This window comes from Rana temporaria, chromosome 6 (assembly GCF_905171775.1).
Source record: "Rana temporaria chromosome 6, aRanTem1.1, whole genome shotgun sequence".
Classification (NCBI taxonomy): Eukaryota; Metazoa; Chordata; class Amphibia; order Anura; family Ranidae; genus Rana; species Rana temporaria.
In genome coordinates, this window is record NC_053494.1 from 25,081,566 (window position 1) to 25,101,015 (window position 19,450).

The following is a 19,450-nucleotide window of genomic DNA, read 5'->3' on the forward strand; positions in this document are numbered from 1 at the left end:
AGAGATACGACGGCGTATCTCCTGATACACCGTCGTATCTCTGAGATCCGACGGTCGGATCTATGCGACTGATTCATAAGAATCAGTTACGTATAGATCTCCCTTAGATCCGACTGGTGTAGGTGACTTACACCGTCGGATCTTAGGCTGCAATATCCCGCCGGCCGCTAGGTGTCGCTTCGGTTTTTTACGCGAGGAATATGCAAATTTCGATTTCCGCCGATTCAGAAACGAACGCCCGCCGCTTTTTTTTTACGTCGTTTGCGTTTGGCTTTTTCCAGCGGATAGTTACCCCTGCTATATGAGGGGTAGCTAATGTTAAGGATGGCCATCGTTCCCGCGCCGAGTTTCAAATTTTTACGTCGTTTGCGTAAGTCGGTCGGGAATACGGATGGCCGGAATTTACGTTGCCGCCGAAAACAATGACGTCCTAGCGACGTCATTTGGAGCATGCGCTAAGATCCGCTAATCTATGTGAATCTGGCCCAATGTATTTTGTGAGATCAGAGAATAGTTGTTCCATGCGTTACTGTCAAAATGTTATTTTGCCTTGATACAGATACAGATATATATATATATATATATTTTTTTTTCATAAGAACGCTGTTATCTGAGGCCAGCTGTGTTTCCTATCGATTTCACAAATTAACTGACAAGCAGATGACAAGAGGAGATAAAATGTTAAAAAGGGACCTTCCTCTCTATGTACTGTACACAGAGTCACTCCTGAGTCTATTCTACCAGCCAGCATTGATTGTTAGAAGTCATTTATAGAATTATAGATTAAGCTCTTTGACCCCTTTCACACTGGGGCCGCGTTACCGCTAGCAGAGTGCTTTTAACCCCAAAAAAGGGGTTTAAAACTGCCGTTTTGTGGCGATTTCAAAGCATTTTGAAAACGCTGCCCATTCATTTTAATGGGCAGGGGCGTTTCAGGAGCGCTGAACACAGCGCTCCCAAACTGCCCCAAAGAAGCTGCTTGCAGGAATTTTTTTCCCGTCCTGCAAGCGCACCGCCCCAGTGTAAAAAGGCACACTTGAGTGAATGGGAGGCGGTTTTCAGGCGCTTAGCAGAGGCTATTTCTAGTGCTAAAGCACCTGAAAACCGCCTCACTGTGAAAGGGCTCTCATAGGCTCAGTTCACAGTAGCCCGACTCCAAAGTCGTGCGACTTTTATTGCAACTTTGCAATCTGACTTTAATGTAACTTTTTATACTCTATGGCATTGCAGTCATATCAAAGTCGGACCAAAGTAGTGCAGGAACCTTTTCTAAAGACTTGTGTAGGATCAGTTAAGACAGCTTACATAGGGAAACATTGAATTTCACATATCATCCAACATGGGGGCTCACAAGTCAGACCCTATGTCCCATTGGTGTAAACTGAGCCTTATATGAATATATCTGTTTGCCTAATTAAAGACCGAATATACACTATGGCCCAGATTCTCAAAGGGCTTACGATGGCGAAGCGCCATGTACGCCGTCGTAAGTCCTAATCTGGGCCGTCGTATCTATGCGACTGAATCTTAGAATCAGTTACGCATAGATATCCATAAGATGCGACAGGCGTAAGTCTCTTACGCCGTCAGATCTTAACTGCAATTTTTTTTTTGCCCGCTAGGTGGCGCTTGCGTTGATTTCCCCGTCGAGTATGCAAGTTAGCTTAGATACGCGAATTCCCGAACGTACTCACGGCCGACGCAGTAAAGTTACAACGTTTACGTTGGGTTTTTCCCGGCGTAAAGTTGCCCCTGCTATATGAGGCGCAACCAATGTTAAGTATGGCCGTCGTTCCCGCGTATAAATTTATAAATTTACGCTGTTTGCGTAAGTCGTCCGTGAATGGTGCTGGACGTAATTTACGTCCACGTCAAAACCAATGACGTCCTTGCGACATCATTTAGAGCAATGCACGCCGGGATATTTTAGGGACGGTGCATGCGCAGTTCGTTCGGCGCGGGGGCGCGCTTCATTTAAATGAAACGCCCCCTACCAGCCGAATTTGAATTCCGCCGGGTGATTTACGTTACGCCGCCGCAACTTTACACGCAAGTGCTTTGTGAATAAAGCACTTGCCTGAAAAACTTGCGGCGGCGTAACGTAAATCAGATACGTTACCCCCACCCATTTTTACGCCAATCTACGAGAATCTGGGCCAATATTACCAAAAGTATTGGGACACCTGTCTTTACACGCACATGAACTTTGATGGCATCCCAGTATTAGTCCGTAGGGTTTAATATTGCATTAGTTCACCCTTTGCAGCTATAACAGCTTCAACTCTTCTGGGAAGGCTGTCCACAAGGTTTAGGAGTGTCTATGGGAATGTTTGATCATTCTTCCAGAAACGCATTTGTGAGGACAGGGATTGATGTTGGAAGAGAAGGCCTGCACTCCAATTCATCTTAAAGGTGTTCTATCAGGTTGAGGTCAGGATTCTGTGCAGGTCAGCCAAGTTCATCCACCCCAAACTCGCTCATCCATGTCTTTATGGACTTTGCTTTGTGCACTCATGTTGCAGTCATGTTGGAACAGGAAGGGTCCATCCCCAAACTGTTCCCAAAAAGTTGAGAGCATGAAATTGTCCAAAATGTCTTGTTATGCTGACGTCCTAAGAGTTCCCTTCACTGGAACTAAGGGGCCAAGAACAACCACACACCATAATCCCTCCTCTACCAAATGATCTGGACCAGTGCGCAAAGCAAGGTACATAAAGACACGGATGAGCGAGTTTGAGGTGAAGCAACTTGAAGGGCCTGCACAGATTCCTGACTTCAACCCCATAAAACACCTTTGGAATGAATTAGGCCCCGTACACACGACCGAGAAACTCGACAGGCAAAACACATCGTTTTCCCCCGTCAAGTTCCTTGTTCGGCTGTCAGAAAACTCGTCGAGCCAAATGTTCCCATTGCCCAACGAGGAAATAGAGAACATGCTCTCTTTTTGGCTCGACGAGTTTCCCGGCGGGTTTATCGGCGAAAAGTGTACACACGACCGGTTTTCTCGGCAGAATACGTCTCCCATCGAGTTTCTTGCTGAATTCTGCCGAGAAAACCGGTCGTGTGTACGGGGCCTTAGAGTTGAGACTACGAGCCAGGACTTCTCATCCACATCAGTGCCTTACCTCACATATGCGCTTCTGGAAGAATAGTCAAACATTCCCCAGCAGACGGTGCTCCCGCACACTCCAGCGGTGGACTGTCCCTTGATTTCATCACGTCACATGTCATGACCTCAGGACCTTAGGCCGCTGGAAAGTGGAGGAGAAGATGGTTTGTTGACCAGTTAGCAGCGGGGAGGAGCAGGTAGGTAGATCTTTTTTTTTTTTTTTTATGTCTTTAAGGCCTCATTCACACTTGTATGACTCCAAAGTTGTACCAGACAACTTTGGATGGGTGCAACTTGGATACGACTTTGGCTTTGACCAGTGATTGTGGACAACTGTCTCATTGTATATTCAGGTACAACTTTCATGCAACTTCTGAATTTGTGGCAGCCCCCCCCCCCCCCCCGCTTCTCAATTTAAGGGGTGGCGGCAGCAGCACCCCCCCGATTCTCTGCTCCAGGGGGCCCATTCCTGAAGCTGTGTAAGGGGCCCCATAATTCCTGATGGCGGCCCTGCCTACTAATTCCAATGATTCTCTTCTCCCACTGGCCACAGACTGGGCCTCCTAATGTCTGAAGAACTGTAAACTGGCCCTTTTGTTTAAAAAGATTGGAGACCCCGTATTCATCAATGCCGTGTGATGGGGAGAATGCTGCTTTTTAAATTCCATACCAAACTACTCCAGACCAGCAGGGTACCACATCTACATAATTCACTGTGTCTGAATGCTTGCCTGACCTCCCTATACTGGAGCTTTGTATGTAGGTGATTGATCGCAATTGATCCTCTCTGTGTGATATAATGCTCTTTGCTAGGTCACATGGAAAATAATAGGAGACTGAATATAGAAAATGATTATCCCTCAATCACTGTGTCTAATCTGCTGCATCCAAATACAGGATTTTGATTGGTCGGTTTAAACATATGTACTGTATATTTTTAAAGCCTGGGTAATGCATATTTTTTCCGATGGAGTGAAGAAGAGTTAAAACTTTTGTTAAATTGTTATTGCTGTCTATGGATTCACCACTCTATCTGTCAGTGATCATAATTTTATGGCTAATCAGTGTGTGTGTGTGTATATATATATATATATATATATATATATATGGACCACTAAAGTCCCTGGAGCCTTAATACTTATTCTCCCTGGCAGTCGGGTTATAGATTGTGAGAGATAAATTGCTGTGATTTAGGGAACAGGCCTGGTACTATGTTTATTTTATATATATATATATATATATATATATATATATATATATATATATATATATATATATATATATATATATATATATATTATACCATTTGTGATATTTTTACACAAACACGTTTTGCAGGATTGAAAACTTTCCAAAGAAAATTGGTCATCTAGGCCAGATTACTTGGATGGCGTTATTTACTAACCTGACATTTTGAACCCTTTCAGGTATTGTCCATCGTGGTCTTTGGCTCCATAATAAATGAAGGTTACATCAACATTGAGAGCCCTGAACTGCACTGTGTGTACAACAAAAATGAAGGGGCGTGCAACTATGCAATCTCCATCGGAATCATTGCCTTCTTCGCTTGTGTCTTCTTCCTCATCCTGGACATTAACTTCCCACAGATCAGCAGCGTAAAGGACAGGAAAAAGGCTGTCTTGCTGGACATGGGCTTCTCAGGTCAGTGTCACTAACTTCCGTGTCCATTCAATCATAACCACAATTTGACCAAGGCATTTCAACCAAGCCTTTCCTCTTTGGTGGTCTGCAGTCCGGGACTGCTGTCTGATATGGGTGTGTTGGATCATGCATGCCCCCCCCCATGTTACTGGACTGATGTTCTCATGTTGTGAATGTGCAATCAAACCCCATCTTTCATTGCAGACATCCTCAGCTCAAAGAGTGGAGTTGTACAGACCATGGACCAGATTCAGAAAGCTTCTACACCGGCGTATCTCCAGATACGCCGCCGTAATTTCAAATGTGCGCCGTCGCATCTTTACGCCGCTTCACAAAGCAAGATATGTCCAAAAACATGGCTTCAGCCGTCCGACGTAACTTGCCTACGCCGGCGTATTGTGGGCGCATAGTTACGCTGGACGCATTTGGCGTTCCCATTATAAATATGCAAATGACCTAGATACGCCGATTCACGAACGTACTTGCGCCCGGCGTATTAATGTACGCTGTTTACGTAAGGCGTACGACCGGCGTAACTCTACCCCTCATAAAGCAGGGGTAAGTCATGTTAAGGTATGGACGTCGGAACGACCGTCAAAATTGATGTCGTTTACGTAAGTCGTACGTGAATAGGGCTGTGCGTAAGTTACGTTTACGTCGTAGGCATTGCGCCGACGTAACTTAGGGAGTATATGCAACGTGATTCTGAGCATGCGCGCGCATGCCCAGTTCGACCGGCCATTAATTTACATGGGGTCACGCTTAATTTAAATAGATGACGCCCACCTGCTTCCTACTTTAAATTAGGCAGGCTTACGTCGGCCAATTTACGCTACACCACCGCAATTTACAGAGCAAGTGCTTTGTGAATCCTGCACTTGCCTCTCTAATTTGCGGCGGCGTAGCGTAAAAAAAATACTCTACGCCTGCACAAAGATGCGCCCAGGTACGTGAATCTGGCCCCACAACTTTAAAGTGGACCTGTAGCAAGAAAAACTATCCTGCACAAATAGATCCCCACTATCTCATTGCTTGTAGATAAACTGTCTTATGTTTTTAGTATGGATTGGGTGGAGGCCTTCTTACATAGGGAAACACAGGTACACATTTCTTTGACTATTTCATTCAAACCTTTCCAATTGATACCCAATAATCCATAGTAAAATGGTTCCAATATACTCAATAGTATCAAACCAGACTATTAAGTAATGACCATCCAATTAAATTTCCACCTCTCACCTAAACCATATCTCATGTCCCACTAACCAAGGGTCCCCCCCCCCCTTTCCTCTACTTGCTCTATAATGGACCGACCACCATCCACCCAACGTGTACTGCCAGTATACTAACTAGTTCATTCTCAAACAGTATTATAATCATCGTATTGGCCAAATGTTGTGACCACCTTTATTGTCAACTGCATTCTCATGCCAAAGCAAAAAACTTTCATAGCTGGCAAACAAATCTCCAACTCTTGAAATCTTGACAGATCACGTGATTTCTAAGTCCCAAGAGTTGTGTGTATTCAACATAATTAGAGACTGCAGACAATTAATTGGATCCAGTCAGGCAGACCCTGTCTAGCAGACATGAAGTTTGAAGGATCAGCATGGTATGATCACTAAGCACCATTAGAAAGCTGAACATGTAATAAGCAAGTATGACTGCTCCAATGTGCATCGAATACATTTAAACTACAGAGAAATCATGTTTTTAAAATGTTAAAGCGGAGGTCTACCTAAAAAAATAAATATTAAAAGCCAGCAGCTACAAATACTGCAGCTGCTGACTTTTAATAAATGGACACTTACCTGTCCAAGGTGCCCGCGATGTCGGCAGCCGAAGCAGAGCAGACGCTTGTCTCTCGGATGCCCCCGCCGCCATCCTCGGTGAGGGAATCAGGAAGCGAAGCGTTGCGGCTTCACTGCCAGGTTCCCTCGCCGTCGTAACTCTGAGTGTGCGGGGTCGTATCTATGCGACTGATTCGTACAATCAGTTACGCATAGATTTCCCTAAGATCCGACCGGCGTAAGTCTCTTACACCATCGTATCTTAGGCTGCATATTTACGCTGGCCGCTAGGTGGCGCTTCCGTAGATTTACGTGAGGAATATGCAAATTAGGTAGATACGCCGATTCAGAAACGTACGTCCGCCCTGGCGCATTTTTTTACGTCGTTTACGTAAGGCTTTTTCCGGCGTAAAGTTACCCCTCATAAAGCAGGGGTAAGTCCTGTTAAGTATGGACGTCGGAAACGACCGAACAGCGTCGTATTTTACGTCGTTTGCGTAAGTCGTTCGCGAATAGGGCTGTACATAAGTTACGTTCACGTCGAAAGCATTGACAGTTTGCGGCGTAATTTGGAGCATGCGCACTTGGAAACGTTCACGGATGGCGCATTTGCGCCGTTCGAAAACAGCGTCAATTACGTGGGGTCATGAGAGTTTTACATAAAACACGCCCACTACTAGCCACATTTGAATTAGGCGGGCTTACGCCGACACATTTACACTACGCCGCCGTAACTTAGGGCGCAAGTTCTTTCTGAATACTGAACTTGCGCCCTAAGTTACGGCGGCATAGTGTATCTGAGATACGCTACGCCCGCCGAAAGATACGTAAATGTATCTGAATCCGGGCCATATTGTTCATTGGTGTACGCTGGGACTGCAGATTATGGCCTGTAGTGGCTATGACTCAAACGCTCGCTGTTCATATTGTTGTAGGCAGTGTATGCTGTAATTAAGCATTGTTTGCCCATTAGCTGAGCGTAAGCCCAGAGTCTCTACTCCATAGCTGGCATTTAGAAACGCATGTTCTCTCCATTGCCGTGTTTGGAACACAGAGTTATTACTAATTATACCCCGAGTAGAATCTGGACCCTGCGCTATCGGCTCATTGTGGAACATCTAATGAGTTCCTTTACTTTTGTCTAATGGCTGCAGCAGTGTGCCAGAGATCTCGAGTGCAATTATTAAGAAGTGGGCAGAAAGAGGTAATGGCAAGAGAGCTTCCTTAACCACTTGCCGGCCGCCTAACTGGCAATTTATATCATTACTTTGCAGTTTAATTCCAGGGTTATGGCTGCACATAGGGTTGCCGCCTCATCCCTTTAAACCCAAACACATATTAATTACACAGGTTCTGGGGCTAATTTAATGTAGATAAGGCACCAAGTGAGTTTAATTATCGCCTAATCAGCCACAAAACCTGAGTAATTAATATGTGTTCGGGTTTAATGGGATGAGGTGGCAACCCCCACCAAAAGTAAAAAACACCACAAGGAATGCAGGCTTACCAGATGGCAAGCAAAGATGGCTTGCGGCTGTAAACCCCAGCCTGGGCCTTTAGTCATGGACTGCAGCACACAACAGTGGAAATGGATCCTCAAGGCACAGATGTCACCAGATGGATGGGATACCCAAAAAAATAATGGGACTCACAATAGTGAAATACCGTAGTATAAAGTGTAACATTTAATGAGATAAAACACTTACGATCACATAGAAGCATAAAAATAAAACTAACGCTTGTCCACTTGGACTGTCACGCAAAACGTCAACACGTCTCCTCTCCCGACGTGCGTTTTGTCACACAAATGACGTCGTCTGGGGCGCGGTGGTGTATGCTGTATGGTCTTGGTTACTGGGCTGCAGCTCAGTTTCAGGGTCTTGGCAATCTTCTTATAGCCTAGGCCATCTTTATGTAGAGCAACAATTTTTATAGATCTTCAGAAAGTTATTTTCCATGAGGTTTAGACATTATTGGCTGTGTGTTGAGTTATTTTGAGGGGACAGCAAATGTACACTTATACAAGCTGTAACTCGTTTATACACATGCAAGGGAAGTACATGGATAACCCAACACTACTATACATATGTGCTTTATTAATTTGGAAGATAAGTACCTCTTGTTGGTGGTTTTAGTGCAGCTATGGATTTCTCAGTCTCCGTATGCTCCTCCTTAATGGAAGCACATCTGTTGCAATTGGAAGAACCATAGTAGACGCTGTTGTCCCTCTTCCACAGTGAAGGGCAGGCAGGGCTAAGTCATCCTGCTATCCTGTGACAAGAATGTTTGGATAGGGTGACAACGCTTCTGTAAATTGAACGGTATTTTGCTGCATTGTCAGCCTACTAAAGTGTTGCAGAAGGGGCCATGCTTTCAGCATCAACAAGTAAAACATTGGAAGTGCAAAGGGATAAGAACACTTGGGATTATGTGAAAGGCAACATAGAGGGATGTACTGCTGACAGTGAAAAAAAATACGATACACTTTAAATGCAAAATACTCTTTTTAGAATGGAGTGTGCCAGCATCAAAAGTCATATCTCCACCCATCTGCTTTAAAGCTCTCCCCAGTTTTGTCACACACTTCCGTCTAAGTGGTTAAAACAATTTTTTTGCGGTTTTATTGCATGCTTGCATTTCCTTATTTTATTGTTTCTTCACGATGAAGTGAAACTCTCAGTTACATTGAATTGTTTTTAGAGAGAGCCTGAGATCTCTGGGCCAGATTCACAAAAGAGATACGACGGCATATCTCCTGATACGCCGTCGTATCTCTGTTTCTATCTATGCGACTGATTCATAGAATCAGTTACGCATAGGTATCCATAAGATCCGACAGGTGTAATTGTTTTACACTGTCGGATCTTAGGATGCAATACCGCGGCCGCCGCTGGGGGGAGTTCGCGTCGTAAACCAGCGTCGGGTATGCAAATTAGGAGTTACGGCGATCCACAACGAATTTTCGCGTTCGCTACGTCGCCGCTAGTCTAGTTTCCCGTCGCAAAGTTAGTCGTCGTTTTTGGTGCCTTAACTTTACACAGCAATCGTATTGCTGTATAAAGTATGGCCGTCGTTCCCGCGTCGAAATTTAAAAATGAACGTCGTTTGCGTAACCCGTCCGGGAATACGGAATTACGCTACGCGCGTCGACGTTTGAAAAAATGACGTCACTGCGCGCAAAGCACGACGGGAATTGCGAAACGGAGCATGCGCAGTAGGTCCGGCGCGGGAGCGCGCCTAATTTAAATGGCACACGCCCATTTGAATTGGCCCGCCTTGCGCCGGACGTATTTACAATACACCGCCGCAAGTTTCCAGGTAAGTGCTTTGTGGATCGGGCACTAAAACTGGAAACTTGCGGCGGTGTATCGTAAACGGGTTACGTTACACGGGCACAATTGTACCTGAATCTGGCCCACTGTGTCTATATGTTTGTACAAATTACCCATGACACGTAATGGTCCTTTGACCAGTGGTACAAGATGTACCTGCAGAATGTAAAAAGTTTTTTTTAATAAGTATTTTTTTCTTTACTTTTGTTAAACAACGGCTTTTCTTTGGAGCAAGTGTGTCAAACTCAACTTCATGGCAGGCCGCATCAGCATTATGGTTGCCTTTAAAGGGCCAGTTGTATTTGTATACAAATGTATCCAGGTCCTTTTTTTTTCACAGAATGGGTACAGTAAACCAACCAGGCAACCCCTCCGAAATGCATTGAACGGTGGGCGAGGCAGAATTACATTTGCCTCCTCTCCCCCTCCGGTGCCACAATTGTCACCTTTCGGGGGGACAGAAAAAAACAGGTATCCTGTTCCCACTTCCGGGAGTCTGCGCCGCGGCCCATGATGTCACCGCTGGGCTCTTTTTTCCTCCTCCCCCTGTCGCCGGGCCAGTAGTAGAGAGGAGCGGGGCCTCGTGCATGCGTAGCAGGGTTCCTGGAGTGAAGCTGTAAGGCTACACTGCCGGGTTCCCTTACCCGCAGTGGTGGTGGCAGCACCCGACAGCTGATGGAAATATCAGCTGCGGTGCCGACATCGCTGGACTCCAGAACAGGTAAGTGTCCTATTGTTAAAAGCCAGCAGCTGCAGTATGTGTAGCTGCTGGCTTTTAATTATTTTACATTTTAATTTTCTATAGAATTAAGGTCTGGAGACTGGCTAGGCCACTCCATGACCTTAATGTGCTTCTTATTTGTTGCCTTGATGGTATGTTTTGAGTCATTCTAATGCTGAAAGACCCATCCACAACCCATCATCAGTGTTCTGGCTGAGGGAAGAAGGTTTTCATCCAAGATTTTACAATACATGGTCCCATCCATTGGCCTCTCAATATGGCAAAGTCAGTCTGTACCTTTAGCAGAGAAACAGCCCCATAGCATAATGTTTCCACCTCCGTGCTTGACTGTAGGGATGGTGGGCCAGATTCACAGCGGAGATACGACGGAGTATCTCAGATACTCCGTCGTATCTCTCAGAGTATCTATGCGGCTGATTCATAGAATCAGCCGCATAGATAGCCCTAAGATCCGACAGGTGTAATTGTTTTACACTGTCGGATCTTAGGATGCAGTACCGCGGCCGCCGCTGGGGGGAGTTTGCGTCGTATTCCAGCGTCGGGTATGCAAATTAGCAGTTACGGCGATCCACGACGGATTTTCGCGTTCGGTACGTCGTCGCTGGTATAGTTTCCCGTCGCAATTTTAGGCGTCGTTTGACCTACCCGAACTTTAGACAGCACACGTATGTGCTGTTTAAAGTATGGCCGTCGTTCCCGCGTCGAAATGTAAAAAATTTTTTGTCTTGCGTAAAACGTCCGGTAATACGAAAGTATGCTACGCACGTCGCCGTTCGAAAAAATGACGTCACTTCACGCAAAGCACGGCGGGAATTTTGAAACGGAGCATGCGCAGTAGGTCCGGCGCGGGAGCGCGCCTAATTTAAATGGCACACGCCCATTTAAATTACGCGGGCTTACGCCGGAGGCCGCCAGCGTAGGTTTTCATTGCAAGTGCTTTGTGAATCAGGCACTTGCGATGAAAACTTGCAGCGGTGTAACGTATCTACGATACGTCTACGATACGTTACGCCGCCGCTAGTCTACATGAATCTGGTCCGGTGTTCTTAGGGTCATAGTCAGAATTTTTCTCCTTCCAAACACAGTGAGTCGAGTTAATGCCAAATAGCTTGATTTTAGTCTCATCTGACCACAGCACATTCTCCCAATCCTTCTCTGAATCATTTAGATGTTCATTGGCAAACTGCAGACGGACCTGTACGTGTGCCTTCTTGAGGAGGGGGACCTTGCGGCTTTGGTTTGTTTGGTGACTATGGTCATTCGCAAGCTCCTCCTGGTAGTTCTGGGCTGATCCCTCACTTTTCTTATGATCGTCCTTACTCCATGAAGCGAAATCTTGCACAGAGTTTCACTTTACAGGTGTAATTTTTCTTTTTAAGGGTCCAAAGGGCTTTAAATTGGCTTCATTATTTATTGTTTCAGCTACTGAGAAATTGGAGGTCTTACCATGCTCCTAGTTTGTTACAGAATATCACAAAGACCATTCTTTCTCTGTATTTATCTATGTACAGTGAATACGTCTTTGCATTTTGGCAGTAGTCAATTGAAGGGGCTAAACATTGTTTTAGCTCAGGGGTCTTTGGTGAGCATCATGATGAGTGGCTGTCTCTGTACCATCCTTGTTAGTTCTGCTGTCCTAGGCCATGGTCTTTACCGATTATAGTCAACTCAATCATTGGTCAATATAAGGACCATCACTGATTTACTAACCACATTGCCCAAGTGTGTTCTCAGCTCACAAAGAACATTACTGTCTCTCTCTCTGCCTTCTACAGCATTTTGGGCCTTCCTCTGGTTCGTGTGTTTCTGTTTCCTGGCCAACCAATGGCAAAGAACGCCTTACTCACCAGCAGTGGACCAAGCATCTGACGCGGCAAGAGCTGCCATCGCCTTCTCCTTCTTCTCCATCATCACTTGGGTAAGATAAGGACTGTTTGTTGGGTATTTGTGTAACCACTCTTTTGTCTGGTGTTATTATGGGTGTGGAACTTGGAGGCAATTACATTTTAATACATAAAAATTGTAATATAATCTATCTATTTATGATTGTATGTATATACTGTGGGCTAGATTCAGGTAGCCCTGTGTAATCTTGTGCGGGCGTACGTTACGCCGCCGTAAATTAGGGCGCAAGTTCCGTATTCTGAAAGAACTTGCACCCTAAGTTACGGCGGCGTAACGTATGTGCTCCGGCGTAAGCCCGCCTAATTCAAATTTGGATGATGTGGGCGTGTTTTATTTAAATTTAGTTTGACCCCACGTATTTGTCGTTTTTTACGAACGACGCATGCGCCGTTCGTAAAAGAATCCCAGTGCGCATGCTCGAAATTCCGCCGCAAATCGTCAATGCTTTAGACGTGAACGTAACTTACGTACAGCCCTATTCGCGAACGACTTACGCAAACGACGTAAAAATTTCAAAATTCGGCGCGGGAACGACGTCCATACTTAACATTGCGTACGCCTCATATCAGCAGGAGCAACCTTACGCCGGAAAAAGCCTAACGTAAACGACGTAAAAAAATGCGCCGGGCGCACGTACGTTTCTGAATCGGCATATCCAGCTCATTTGCATATTCTACGCTGAAATAGACGGAAGTGCCACCTAGCGGCCAGCATAAATATGCAACTAAGATACGACGCCAGTCGGATCTTAGGCAAATTTCGGCGTATCTTGCTTTCTGAATACAGAAAGAAGATACGCCGGCGCAGATTTGAATTTACGCAGCGTATCAATAGATACACCGGCGTAAATTCTCTCTGAATCTAGCCCTGTATATATAGTGGAGATCCAAACAAAGAGAACAACCTACAATTTCCTAAATTTCAAAGTCACTGCTTAGACCTATTTGAAATGATCTAAACAGGAGTAAAAGAGCATTTTTTTAAAGGCTGCATTCACACCTTAGCGTAGGCGATTTGCGGCGTTTTTTACCGTGATTTGCCGTGACAAATTGCAGCATTTTTTACCGCGATTTGCCACGACAAAACGTGTCGTTTTTAAACCGCGGTTTTGTACAGGTCATTGTCGGCTATGGAAAACGCCCAAGCTGCCCGATACGCGCGACAAAAAAGGGTCCGGGACTTGTTTGAGCTTCAGGCATTCGGCGTGGAGATGTGAACCATCTCCATAGAGAATAATGTTATTTTTCCCCTCTAGCGTCTTTGAGCGTCGCGCTTCAGGCGACAAAACGCCTAGGTGTGAATGCAGCCTTACAGCTTTGTATTGCTCCCCCTCTCACAGCTCTTTAGCAATCCATAGAAAGCAGCTGTGATGCCCTGCGAAAATGGGCTTAACCTTCAGAATACATACAATGACATCATCCCTTCTCTATTGATTGGAACAAATTATTCTTTTGTTTTTATTATTTATTGACAGCTTACTCTGCTATGATTTGATCAGCCAATAAAAAAAATATTAATTAAGAAATGAGGAATATTGTCATTGTATCTGGGTATACTTACAGAACTATGCAAGCATGCTACTGCTGACTTCTGAAAATAACATACCGAAAAAAGTAGCAAGGGTCACTTTAAAGCAGAACTCTGATCATAGCCTGTTTAACCCTATTTTTTAAACTTTAGGAAGTTCCTTTGTAAGGCCTGGGGGTCAGGACCCCCTCGGCAAAATTACAATTTGCCAGGGGTCAACGAATCCTGGGCTGTTCCTGAAGCCCACACCGTTCTCCCAGCCTTTTCGCGGCCACCTAGCTGGGCTGTCCATGGAGCCTGCGGCCGCCCACTCTACCTCTTTACAGCCGTCAAATCAGTTCACGGCATGGGAGGGGGGGAGAGACTAGAGGTCAGCTGACTTATGTGAAATGGGAGGAGCCGGAGGAGACCCTATCTCCTGATTTTGGCATAGGTGTCACTGCTGCGAGACACCACATAGCTGGAGACACAGTGAGTAACACTACCAGGCTGTGATTAGAGTTGCCATTAAAAGTCCCCAATACAGTTCTCAGATTAGTAGATGACCTTGACCAGGAGCACCTAAATTGGCTGATCAGAACTCCCCCCAGCACTGCCACTGATCCCATCCCCCCACCAGCATGGCCACTGATCCCAACTCCCCGCCAGCACTGCCACCCATCCCAATCCCCCCCCCCCCCCCCACCAAGGAGTAAGAGAAGGAATACAAATAAAGAATACATGCAAGGGAGAGGAAAAGAGGGGGAGGAACAAGAAAAATGGCTAGAGAGGGATGGGGGGGAAAAAACAAGAAATTAGGATAGAGAGAGATAAAAGGGAAATAAAGGAGAACAGGAGAAAAGGAGAGAGCGCGGTACATCCTAAAATGTACCATAAGGGGTTTTAATACTGTACGAGTGGAAGGGACTCAGGGAGCGCTAAATATCCATTGGTTTAGAGGCCCAAATTACTTGTCTTGCCTTGGGTGCTGACAACCCACGCTACGAAAATAATTTTACTGTTAGGGGTCCCCACAACTTGGGAAATGTTATCAAGGGCACTAGAAAGGTTGAGAATCACTGTTCTATGTACAAGCTCAATACATTAATGGGTAGATGTCAGAAAAATGGGCTCTAGAGGGAAGAGGCCTACAAAGTTTGATTCACTGCATGCTATTATGGAAGAAACCTCTCTGTTGGAGTCAGAGGCCCAGATTCTCAAAGGAGATACGACGGCGTATCTCCAGATACGCCGTCGTATCTCTGAGTCTGAGGCGTCGTATCTCTGAGTCTGAGCCGTCGTATCTATGCGCCTGATTCTTAGAATCAGTTACGCATAGATTTGTATTAGATCCGACCGGCGTAAGTCTCTTAAGCCTTCGGATCTTAACTGCATATTTACGCTGGCCGATAGGGGCGTGTACGCTGATTTACGCCTAGAAATATGTAAATCAGCTAGATACGCAAATTCACGAACGTACGCCCGGCCGACGCAGTACAGATACGCAGTTTATGTTAGGCTTTTCCCGGCGTAAAGTTACCCCTGTTATATGAGGCGTACATGCGGCATACCAATGTTAAGTATGGACGTCGTTCCCGTGTTGAATTACGTTGTTTGCGTAAGTCGTCCGTGAATGGGGCTGGACGTCATTTACATTCACGTCGAAACCAATACGTCCTTGCGGATTACTTTGGAGCAATGCACACTGGGATATGTCCGTGGACGGCGCATGCGCCGTTCGTAAAAAAACGTAATTTACGTGGGGTCACATAACATTTACATAACACACGCCCACATCTTCCAAATTTTAATTAGGCGGGCTTACGCCGGCCTATTTACGCTACGCCGCTGCAACTTACGGAGCAAGTGCTTTGAGAATACTGCACTTGCCCGTCTAAGTTGCGGAGGCGTAACGTAAATAGGATACGTTACGCCCGCTCAAAGATACGCCGCTGTACGTGAATCTGGGCCAGAGACTACAGAAAAAAAGCTATCACCTCATCCCCACTCCGATTTTTGTAAATAAAATTTTACGTGGAATAAGGTTTGACTTTATGTCTTATTAGCAACAGTGCTTTAGATTCCCATGTGTCATTTCTCAGGATTTTTAAATTTGTTAAATGGCAAAATTCTGTTCACCTCATCTTGCATGCCATGTCCTAACCCTCCGCTAACCCTTTAACCTAACTCTTCCTCTAGGTTGTCATGGCAGTGATGGCCTTCCATCGATTCCGACTAGGGACCGACATGTCTCTCTTTGCGACGGATCAATTCGCAAGTGGACCCAATGGCGAATATCCAGGATACCCAACGGGCAGTGGAATTGAGAGCACGGAAACCTATCAGAGCCCTCCTTTCACTGAAAATGCGGACATCAACCCCAAGGGGTATCAGGCGCCCTCTTACTGATGAAGAGGAGGCAGCGCGGATGTTTGTATGCAGATAAAGCAGGTGTGCTGACACAGTACAGAGTATGGAATGACTAGTGCATTCTGCTCTGCACTTTATATGTGTTAACCAGTGCTGGATTTTCTTCCTGTAGTTCCATGTACAGTGCACTCTGTACTGTGATATTGATTGCTTGTTTGTGATATCTTCGGAAAAGGGTTTATTTTATACTTTTTTTTAATTGTATTCTTATTTTAGACAAAGTGTTCCCTCTAAGGTAGACCAACCCTCATTCAAAGTTGTGAAGGTTTCTTTGGTATGGCTAGGAGCAGCGAGAATGGCAGACATAAAAAAGAAAAGGTTGGATATCAAATTACTGAATAGGTGCCATACAATTGCTGATAGACCACCTTTGTTAACCAAGCCATTTATGGACTCCAGTTGACTTGAAAAGCTGCCAAATATCCACTAGGACGTTAAATGGCCCTGCCAGAAGATTCCATACTATGCGGGCTGTATCAACACCTTATGCGCCTCCCTATCTGTCAGGTTTGGCCTTCAATGTGGTTGGCCAAATTGGTTGCAGGACAGGACACTTGCAGCTTTGTCGTTGAACCTGTGACTGGGCCTATTTGTCCATGTATAGGACATTTGCTTTCAGCTGTCACAAGAACCCAGAGGAATGTACCTGGACAGATCTATCTCTATTTAGTGTTCAAAGTTTCCCAGGACCCAACTCCCATACAGTAGATGAGTGCTGGAGCCATACCACACCTGAATTCATGGCTCTCTATTAGATAAAAAGGCTCAGTGCCCTGTATTAAAGACAGTCAACGTTACTGAAAGCCCTTGAGTTCTGGGCTTTCCTTATCACGAGGATGGCATGACTAGAAGTAACATATCAAACATGTGCTAGAGACGAAACTCGTAAACTCGTACTTGTACACACGATCATTTTTCGGCATGAAAAAAAACAACGTGGAATAACAATGTTAAAGTATGGCCGCCGTTCCTGCCGCGAGGTTCGAATTTTTTACGTTGTTTGCGCAAGTCGTCCGCGAATCGGGAGTTACGTCGTTTACGTCCGCGTCAAAATCAATGGGCCCGTACGGCCTACTTAGCCGCAATGCGCACTGCGAAATGTAGTCGCCCGGGGGATGCGCAGTGTCAAAAAACGTAAAAAAATGTGAGGTCAAGCCTCATTTCCATACAACACGCCCCCCTCAAAGTCATTTGAATTAGGCGCCCTTACGCCCGCTCGTTTTAGGCTACACTGCCGTAGATTAGCAGGTAAGTAGATTGTGAATCACTACTAGCCTAACTAATTTACGGCGGTGTAGCCTAAAAAGGCTAGGCTAGGCCGCCCTAAATTTAGGCCAATGTGTGTGAATCTACCTAAGTGAGTGAGCATTGTGACCCTAGGACAGGAAGTATGTTACTTGGCAGGAATACCAGGTGACGATAAAGGAAAAAAAAACTGAAAAAATACAACTAATACAGCCACCACATAAGCTACAATATATTACATTTTAATGCTTGGGTTTAAATACTCTTTAAATAATGCACAATGCTATGTATTATATCATAAAAACCAGATGATAGTAATCTGAGCATTAGGTAGTGGACAGGTGTGTAAATGCTGAGTTTGAGTTGCACATATATATCTCTTGTTGTCTGTTGGCACTCCTTCCCTTAATACTGCTACCATGATGAAACCGACAGACCTTTCCTCCTAAAGCCTCGTACACGCGATCCGACTTCCATCGGACCTTTCTGTGGATTTTGGTCTGAAGGGCGTTGGCCGTGAACTTGTTCTGCATACACACGGCAGAACATTTTTAGCCAACATACACCAAATCATGTGGTTTTTCAGCTCTTTACCGCCGCCCTTTGTGTAACTTCTGCTATTGTCTGACGTTTAGCATTTGTCCTGAGCATGCGTGTTTGTACTTTGGCTTTTCGTCCGATGGACTTGTGTACACATGATTGGATGATCCTCCATCGGACATTTGTTGTCGGAAAGTTTGAGAGCCTGCACAGCGAACATTTGTCCGTTGGAAAACCAAAAACAATTGTCCGATGGAGCGTACAGATGGTCGGATTGTCCGATAATACACGTCCGTCGGACCGTTGTTGTCGAAAAGTCTGATCGTGTGTATGGGCCTTTACCCTTGGCTGACATGTAATTTAGATAAAGTTCAAAAGCTAGGTCGGGCAAAATACAAAGGCCTCACAGCACAGTGGTCAAAGGGGGAAGGGGGTAATGGAAACAGATTATATAACAAATCTACAGCAATTTGCTGAAGCGTGAAGAGCAATGATTGGCCTAAATGATGGGGATCCTGTAATTTGGGTCCCTGACTCTTAAAATTGGAAACTAGTTTAATTAAAGTTTGCCCAACAATATTGCAGGTAGGCCGTATGTCAGAAAAATTACAGTTTTGCCAAGTCAGTTCTAACACCTTACATGAGTGACCATCTTTTGTGGCTCCTTAACCACTTAAGGACCACCTCCTGCACATATACGTCGGCAGAATGGCACGGCTGGGCACATGTACGTACAGGTACGTCCTGTACTAGTACCCAGCCGCGGGCGCGCGCTCCCGCGACCCGGTCCGAAGCTTCGTGACTGTGACCGGGACCGCTGGAGTCCCGCGATCGGTCCCCGGAGCTGAAGAACGGGGAGAGCTGTGTGTAAACACGGCTTCCCCGTTCTTCACTGTGGCGGAAGCATCGATCGTGTTTTGCCAAGTCAGTTCTAACACCTTACATGAGTGACCATCTTTTGTGGCTCCTTAACCACTTAGCCACCGGAAGCATCGATCGTGTCATCCCTTTTATAGGGGGACACAATCGATGACGTCACACCTACAGCCACACCCCCTTACAGTTGTAAACACACTTCAGGTCACACATAACTCCTACAGCGCCCCCTGTGGTTAACTCCCAAACTGCAATTGTCATTTTCACAATAAACAATGCATTTTAAATGCATTTTTTGCTGTGAAAATGA

General features: G+C 45.4%; 1 protein-coding gene across 1 annotated transcript in view; it reads left to right on the plus strand.

Annotated features, from left to right (window-relative positions):
- The window catches only part of SYNGR3 (synaptogyrin 3), a 63,947-nt gene extending 47,156 nt beyond the window's left edge, over nt 1-16,791 (plus strand). Inside the window, exons 2-4 of the mRNA XM_040356475.1 lie at nt 4,540-4,774; nt 12,414-12,556; nt 16,249-16,791. Of these exons, the coding sequence (XP_040212409.1) occupies nt 4,540-4,774; nt 12,414-12,556; nt 16,249-16,458 (588 nt within the window). The 3' untranslated portion in view covers nt 16,459-16,791. The remainder of the gene's footprint in view (nt 1-4,539; nt 4,775-12,413; nt 12,557-16,248) is intronic.
- Nucleotides 16,792-19,450: the final 2,659 nt, after the last annotated feature.